We start from the raw sequence: 8,857 nt of genomic DNA, 5'->3' as shown, positions 1-8,857 counted from the left end.
ATGCGAAGCTATCCAAGTGCGAATTCTGGATGGAAGAAGTACATTTTTAGGGCATGTAATATTGGCTGGAGGCAACTCGGTGGATCCGGCTAAAGTGCAAGTTGTACTGGAATGGAAGGTTCCCCGTTCGGTCACCGAGGTTAGAAGTTTTGTGGGATTGGTGGGCTACTACAAGCGGTTCATTGAAGGTTTCTCTAAGATATTAACCCCGTTAACTCAGCTGACCAGAAAAGATCACCCTTTCGTATGAACTGATTGGTGTGAGTCTAGTTTCCAAGAGCTCAAGCAGAAATTGAAGAGTGCTCTAGTATTGGTTATTCTTGACATTGGAAAACCTTTTGAAGTATTTTGTGATGCCTCGCACCAAGGATTGGGTTGTGTACTTATGCAAGAGAGAAAGGCAGTTGCTTATGCTAATCGGCAGTTGAAGACTCATGCGAAGAATTACCCTACGCATGACCTAGAGTTCGCAACTCTAGTGTTTGCATTAAAGATTTGGAGGCATTACTTGTATGGAGCTCAGTTTCAAGTTTTCAGTGATCACAAGAGTCTCAAGTATCTCTTTGATCAGAAAGAATTGAATATGAGGCAAAGAAGGTGGCTAGAGTTCTTGAAAGATTTTTTAATTTGAACCGCTTTATCATCTAAGGAAGGCTAATGTAGTGGCTGACGCGTTGAGCAGAAAAGCAGTTCACGTCTCGGCAATGATGATCATAGAGCTAAGCGTGGTGGAGAACTTTAGAGATTTAAGACTGCAGTTTGAGTTAGAACCGAGCGGTATAAAGTGTTGCAGTCTTAGATTATCAAGTGACTTGTTCGACCGAATCAAGGAGAAGCAGTCGGCTAATCTGGATCTGCAAAAGATCTTAAGCTGGACTGGTTTAGAGAAAGGAAAGGATTTCAATACCGGGACGGATGGTCTCTTACGATTCAGAGGTAGGACGTGTGTTCCTAATGATGGAGAGATAAGAAGGCTAATTCTTGAGGAAGGGCACTAAAGTCGTTTTAGCATGCATCCAGGCATGACTAAGATGTACCAAGATCTCAAGAAGTCATTTTGGTGGCCAGGTATGAAGAGTGATGTCACTCGGTTTGTGTCCTCCTGTTTAACCTGTTAGAAGGCAAAGGCAAAACATCAAAGACCGGGCGGTCTACTATAGCAATTGAAGATTCCCGAATGGAAGTAGGATAACATCTCTATGGACTTTGTTACCCACTTACCCCGTACGGTCAAGAACCATGACGCAATCTGGGTTATAATGGATCAGTTGACAAAGAGTGCACACTTTCTAGCAATCAATCTGAAGATGTCTATGGAAAAGCTAGCTCAACTCTACATCAAGGAGATTATTCGATTGCATGGAGTGCCGTCTAGAATCATCTCAGACCGAGACCCCAGATTTACCTCTCGGTTCTGGAAATTACTTCAGCAGGAATTGGGCAGTCGGTTGCAAATGAGCTCAGCCTATCATCCCCAAACGGGCGACTAGTCTGAAAGAACCATTCAAACACTTGAGACTTGTTGAGAACGTGCATCTTAGATCACTTGGGAGTTTGGGATGAAGTCTTGTCGTTAGTTGAATTCACCTACAACAACATCTTTCAGTCCAGCATTGGAATGGTGCCCTTTGAAGCTCTTTATGGAAGAAAGTGTAGAACACCACTTTTTTGGTTTCAAGAGGGAGAAGTGGTGTTAACTGGACCAGAAGTCATTCAACAGACGATCGAGAAGGTGAAATTAATTCAAGAAAGGTTTAAAGCGTCTTAAAGTAGGTAGAACTCTTATGCCGATAAGAGGAGAAGACCTCTGGAGTTCGCTGCAGGAGATCATGTCTTTCTTAGACTGAATCCAACTACCGGCGTAGGCAGAGCCGTTTGGCCTAAGAAGCTGCCTCCCAAGTTTATTGGTCCTTCCCAAATTCTAAGGCGCATAGGACCAGTTGCTTATGAGATAGCTTTGCCTCCTCAACTAGCCAACTTCCATCCAGTTTTCCATGTCTCACAACTCAGAAAGTATATAGTTGATCCTTCTCATGTGCTGGAAGTAGAAGACATTCAGATCAAAGAACACTGTTCGGTTGAGATGAAGCCTGTCAGCATAGAAGGAAGCCAAACCAAACAAATCAGGGGCAAAACCATCAGTTTGGTTAAAGTAGTTTGGGATAAGAAGACAGGTGACTTTACATGGCAGTTGGAAGATGTCATGAGGGAGTTGCATCCTCACCTGTTTTGTTGTAAGTTTTCATTTTCGAGGACGAAAATTTTTGTAGCTCGGAGGAATGTCAGAACCCATTAAAAACCCCAAGTAGTGGAAACCATGTGTCAATAAAAGGGTTTAGATTTTCAAAAAGTGGAAGACAGGTGGCTGTAGGAGAATGGACCGATCAGTTTTAGCAGGAGGTATATAAGTTGAAATTTTGAAATTTGGTCCCACTTTCTGCATGCACCCTTCTTCTCCAAACTTTTGAAACCCATTTTCTCCTCCTTCTCTCTAGATTTCCTCCACCTTCTCTCTAAGAATTCTCATATTTTTCTTTCCGATCACCAATCAGGCACCGTTTGAACTCTCTAGGCGTCAAGGGCTTTCATTTAAACCGATCAAGTTATGGTTTAAACGGGTGAGTACTTCTCTTCTTAGATTGTTCGTTTTTCTGTCACATGCAAATCCAGATTCTGGTTGCATGAGTTTATCATCTCATTTTGAGTATTTTCGGTCTTTTGTTGGTTAGTTTCATAAAGCCTGACTGTAGAATTCTAAGATTTCTAGTAGTGGTGAGCCACATACTGCATCGTTGAGCGTTCGGCCACGTTTAGAGGTAAGGGAAGCTTGTAATTTAATTATAATTATTGTTTGATGATGATTTATTGGATGGAATGATGTTATGTTTGATGGGTTGGTTGATGTTGTAATACTGCATGTTTGTTTGGATTATTGTTGATTTATGAAAAGGTGTAACCGGGTAAGAATATAGTTGATCATGATTCTGCATTAATCTGCAGAATTCTGTAAACTGTAACCGAGAAGTCATTATTGACCGGTTGGTTTATCCTTGGGTATTTGGTCTGAACTGAATTCTTCTTTATTGAATAATTTCAGTTAATGACCGATCGATTTCCTTTTAGAATAATTGTAAGTAAGCGTTCGATCTAAGTATAGGTTCTCCTTTTATGCTTCCTAATAAGTTAGGTAATATATTCTATAATATTTAGAGTCGTAGACGTTATATTTATCCTTCATTGAAAATAAGTGTTGTGTAATTGTATATATAATCTCCTTCATTCTTAATATGAGTTGAGTAGCGTTCGGTTCAGGTAGTGTTCGGTTTTGAATCAAGCGCTCGGTCTCCATAGTGATTGGTCTTTAACCAACCGTTCGGTATTTTTATTACATTCCAGTGTGTACTATATTTTAACTTAGAGTGTTCGATCCAAGTCAATAGTATTCGGTTTAAGCTTATAGGGTTCGGTTTGAGCTCTTAGGTCTCTTCAATAATTATTACGATTTTCAGTTAAATCTACAATATACGTATTCTTTAATATTTGATTCATTCTTAGAAGTTCTGTCTAGTAAAATAACGTTATGTAGTAACTGTTGAGTAACCAGTAAATGTCTAAATAGTATCACGACTGTTCAGCTTATAATGAGTCTTATCTAGAATGAACCGTTCTGTTCTATTCTGTGTATAAGTGGAAGACCGCTCGGTCTTACACTAAGTGTTTAGCTGTATTAGTCTAGAAAGTATTCAAAACGTTCGGTCTTGTCTCTAGGTGGATGTTATTGTTCAGTTTGGTTCGGTTTGATTTTATTATGGTGTATGGAAATGAAAGAGTATTCCAGGGAGGAATATCTCATGAGTGGTTATTGAATGGTAGAGTATGAATGTGGACAAAGCTTAGCTGGCGTTTATCCTGATATTCCGTGATTGCTCCTTCTCACGTAGAGAAGAGTAACTCATGTTTGGGAATGGCAGGAGGTCCTAGACCATAAGGTGAACTTGGGCGGAATGGAAGAACCTTGGGTGTTACCTGTTGAGAGTATCCCAGCTATTACATCACCCGGGTGCAAAAACGTTGTAGCTTTACAAAATTCATACATTCCGGACAGTCAGAGTCAAGTGATCAGTCATTGCATGCTTTGACGTATAATTTTGGTTGGAATTGTATGATTGGATGGTTGTATGATTGCCTTATTGATGTATATCATATTTATGTGAAATATATGTTTTACTGAATTAATTAAATTACATAAGCTTACCTTATTTCCTGTCTTGTGTGTATTGTCCGTTCGGTCGGATTTGTCCTGTTGCAATGATCATCCTGTGGATGTGAGCAGAAGGGGAAGAGTCGCTGGAAGAGGCTCTAGAAGCTGTGGAAGTGAAAGCTGAGCCACATGACCGTTCAATCATTAGGATGAGTTCTATTTTGTATAATCGTTCGGTGTAAGTTTAGTTTAAAATCGTTCGGTCTAGCTTGTAGTTTGGTAATGTTTGAATTCTATAGCATTTACATAAGGCCGTTCGGCCATGAACGTACCTCTTTTTGTTTTTTTTTTCTCAAAACTGAACTGTAATATTGTTAATATATAAATATTCTATAGTATGATTTATACTGTACTCTTGGGATGTTACAATTATATGTATGTTTTTGTTTGTTAGAATTTAATTAAAATATAATGACTAAATTAAATAATAACCCACATATATAGATATCAAAGCAGGTAATATTTCCATTATAATATAGATACACGGTTATATTTTTTCATATATATTTCTTTTCTTTTACTCTTAAATTACAAATACATATGTATAGTTTTATTTTATGGAGAATAATCTTTATATCTCTTGTTTTTCAATTATGTGGTAAATCCTAATGCCCCCAATATCAAATATAGTAGATATTTAGAATTGAATTTTAAAAATTGAATTTATCTTTAAGAATAAGATTTTCTGTTAATATAATAGTTCATATTCATGTTACATTTACAAATGACACACTGTTAATATTCCTTTCTCTTACTTACTTATCCTCTAGTATTTTTTTTAGTTTCTTATATTCAGTTGTTATTTCTTCAGAAAGAGAAACCTCTTTCAGAAATCTACACAAATTGTGATTTGATCACGAAGTAAGTCTCTATTATTTTATTTCATGTTTTAATTTATTAGTGAGATGATCTTGGCTCCAATGTTTAGTCTTATTTCTTTTAATTTTTGGTTTTCCGTCAACGGATTATTGTTGTTTGCTTTCAAACTTAATAGTTTTCTTTTTGTAGTTTTAGGTTACGTGTGGGTGAGATGACATTTTTTGGCTTAAATTTTTGTTTTTACTTTGAATTTTGGATCAACAATTTTATATAATCTTTTCTTATTATCAAAAAATTGGTTTATCCTAATATTCACAAGCACCTAGTACTTGTATGTACGTGAATATCTAGTTCTCATTTCTAATTTGTTCTTTCAAATGGTTAGTTTCTCTTATTATTTTAAAATTTTAATTATAATTTTCAAGGTAACTAATTTTATTCACAATATTTGGTATAATAGGATTAAATGGCATCATCAAATATGTTTGTGGAGGTGACAGTGTTCGTGAGAACAACTAATCTAGATTCTCATTACATTTTGGATGCTTATGAAAATGAGATAATGCACAGATTGACAAAATACGACGGACACCAACATAATCTTAACATACATGTCCCACTTTCATCTTGCTTGGTTGAATCTTTGAATCCACATTTCAATGCTTCGGCTGCTAATTTTGCAATTGCTCCCCACAATGCAAGGCACACTTACATTAGCTATCCGTTATTCCCATCCTATTGTGTCGAGGGATATATGATGACACATTAGCAATCCCTTACAAAATGCACCATTCACGAGTACACATATTCACCAACCTCCACCTCTTGGACATCGGATAAATGTTTCTTTTGTGGCCTTTCATGAAACTGTAGCATCTCGTTCTCTTTATTTTTGTTGGATTTGATATAAAGAAAACTCTAGCCTTCTTTTCACACATCTTTTCTTATTCAGGATATTACTTTATTTGGTGAAGATCATAGTGAGTTAGACTTTGACAACATGTCATATGAGCCAAGTATATTGTATATATTATGGTTTATGAATATTTTATGAGGTCTAGGATAGTAAAAACTAAGTGATTATGAAAATTTGTAATTTCCTAACTATTCAAAATTGGACAATAGGAGCTTGTTGAGTATTTTCAAAGGATTGGTAACGTAATCATGGGTTTGCCAAACGAAATTATTGCAAGAGTGTTGAAGACAAAAAATTATTTCTTACCTCATAACTTGGAGGGAGTAACTTCGGAGGAACATGAAACTGATCTTTCCGTAATATGCCAGGTTTGAATTTTAGAACCATGAATAATTCAATACTTTGTGATCTATTAAACGTGTCTTATTTTTTTGGTAATATTCAATCATCTTTTTAATTTACTTGATGTGATTCTTCATTTAGGTATGGTTTATTTCAAACAGCATGTTAATTTTTTTTTTGGCCTATTAATTGGATTACTTATGAATTATTTCACACGATGAATTTAAAAACAATGAGGAGATAGGAATTCTGCAATGCCAACATAAATTCCATGGATATTGCATAAAGAGATGGTTACATGAAAAAGTTGTTTGTCCCATCTGCAAATCAGAAATATTAGATCATGAGTGGAAATTGAAATAGAAAACACTTATTTCATTATTAACATTGTCGATTTCATTTATTTTATGGTTTTGGAACAATAATAATCATGTTGTATAGATGTTAATATGTTAACTTTAGGAATTTGTAATGTCAATTGTTTTACGTTCATAATTGGATGTAATGCTTCCTTGTATGTAACAACAAAATTTGGTTTACGTTCATAAATTTTTGAATGTCCTACTTTCATATCTTCTTACATTGATTGTTGAATGTCTTATTTTCAAGTATGTGATGAAAAAGAATTTTTTTATATTATAACATTTTTTTGTCCATTGTTTGTGTCGCGTACATACATAAATCGTGTTAATTTAATGTGACAACATTTTATAAATTGAAATGTAAAATAAATTCACTAGTCATTTTTTTATTATTTTAATCAAGAATATATTTCCTTCTATATTAAAAGTTTTAAATGATCTATATTTTTTAACAATTGGATCATATAGATTAATTACATATTTTATTTTTAATTTTGTAAAATTGTATTAGTTATGTAGAAATAAATTTAGTTTTTTTTTTATTGATTTATGTTGTTCAGACATCAAAATAATTATAACAGAAAAAATTATATGAATGTTGTGTGAGAACCTGGAAAATGCGTTAAAAGAGTGGTTAAGTGTATTATCCTAATGGGACCAAATTTTTTTTTTCAGTATAAATGGACTCTTAAAATATATCCTGGCCATTAGCATAAACACCCAACCTCTCTATAGAACTCAACTCTTCCTCTTTTCGCTACCTTCTCTCTACCACATCTTTGCTTTCTCTCTTCCATTCCTCTTCACTGAGCCAGTGGATTACTGATCAGGTGGCGCCCAAACGTCCGCAACGTAGAGGGCTTTGAAACAGACTGATTCATTTCGGTTCTTAGGCTGGTAAGTCCCTGCATGCAGCCTCTTCTTCGTTTCTAAACCTTGCACATACATTCTTTCTGGTTGCATATGTCTTGTGCTTTCATCTTTTTCATTTTTCCACTCCATCCTAGCTGTAAGAGTTGTTCCTATCACCAATGTGGTGGTCTGTAAGGTTTTGTTGAGTTCTTGCCGTGTAAGGTGCTGTTGAGAAGTTCCTGTGAGTGGGCTGTGATTTTGGGGTAAGGGGAGCTAGAATAATTCTTTATAATTAGTTGTATGTATGTGTATATATTGAGTTTTGTACTGCTATGATGTTGGTATTGTGTTTTGGTTTGGGAAGATTTAGTTGCATGTGTTAGACTGTATGACTGTGGAATTGGAGTGTGATGGTTGTAAATTGATTTGGATATATCTAATTGTTGTAATTAATCATGTTGAAGTGGTTGGGGTGAGGAATCTGTTGTAACATTGATTAGGTAGAAACTTAGTGTTCTAGTAGGGTTTTAGGTCATTTTGAGAGGAAGTGAGGTAGTGATTTTGGGCATTTGAGGTCTAGAGTGTTTTTGGGCTCTTGGGGCATACTTAACCAGTGTATTGTGACTTGTTTGAGTCACCAAAGTGGTCCAAATAGGTGCAAAGTATCATAATTGGGTTGGGGTTCTTCAAGTTGTGGAAATTGTTGTTGATGCATAAAAGTTGGGTTGGAATCACTGTAGAATTGTAGTAGGAAGGTTTAGGAACATCTAGAAAAGTTTAATTAAGTATAAAACACGAATTAGGGGTGTTAGAAATTGGGGAAAATGACTAGAAATGGTAAAGAGTGTGTGAGTTGCATAATTCTGCAGAATTTGTGTTCTACAAATTATGCAGACTCGTTGAGCGAATTGTTTCGCACAGTGACTCACCCTGGCGAGATGCTCTCTGTGAGGGCATTCGCACAACAAATTGGTGCGTTGTGTGAATGGCCAGAGAGGGTTTCTCTCTGTTTGTTGATTCGCATAGTGAATCTGGACGTTGGGCGACTGGTGGTTGCCCAGGAAAATGCTAGTTTAATTCTAATAACGAATTTGGGGCGCTATTGATGGTTTAGGGTCTGATAATATGTAGCAAAATTTTCAGTGTAGCATAGACTTGGTGCATTGAGCGAATGGACTTTAGCTGAGCGCATAGGCTTGGTGCGCTGAGCAAATGTGAGTGAGTAAAACCCACTATTTTTGTTATTCGCACAGCGATTTGGGTGCGCTGAGCGACTTGCCCATAACCTTTTTTTATTCTTTTTAT

At 35.9% G+C, this 8,857-nt stretch overlaps 1 protein-coding gene across 1 annotated transcript; it reads left to right on the top strand.

Moving 5' to 3' along the window:
* The first annotated feature begins 1,259 nt into the window (after nucleotides 1-1,259).
* Nucleotides 1,260-4,443, top strand: LOC108339288 (uncharacterized). Its single transcript, XM_052878183.1, has 4 exons — nucleotides 1,260-1,443; nucleotides 1,542-1,732; nucleotides 1,796-2,174; nucleotides 4,334-4,443. Exons 1-4 carry the CDS (start codon nucleotides 1,260-1,262, stop codon nucleotides 4,441-4,443), a joined length of 864 nt encoding a protein of 287 aa, XP_052734143.1.
* Nucleotides 4,444-8,857: the final 4,414 nt, after the last annotated feature.

This window comes from Vigna angularis, chromosome 5 (assembly GCF_016808095.1).
Source record: "Vigna angularis cultivar LongXiaoDou No.4 chromosome 5, ASM1680809v1, whole genome shotgun sequence".
Classification (NCBI taxonomy): Eukaryota; Viridiplantae; Streptophyta; class Magnoliopsida; order Fabales; family Fabaceae; genus Vigna; species Vigna angularis.
This window is presented reverse-complemented; position numbering and strand designations above follow the sequence as displayed.

Bases quoted from the DNA above. Each gene is read 5' to 3' on its own strand.
- LOC108339288 (XM_052878183.1), top strand. From the start codon at position 1,260: ATGGATCAGTTGACAAAGAGTGCACACTTTCTAGCAATCAATCTGAAG. The intron at 1,444-1,541 runs GTCGGTTGCAAA...CGTGCATCTTAG, and splicing joins ACTTCAGCAGGAATTGGGCA to ATCACTTGGGAGTTTGGGAT. The intron at 2,175-4,333 runs GTGACTTTACAT...GGATGTGAGCAG, and splicing joins AGTTTGGGATAAGAAGACAG to AAGGGGAAGAGTCGCTGGAA.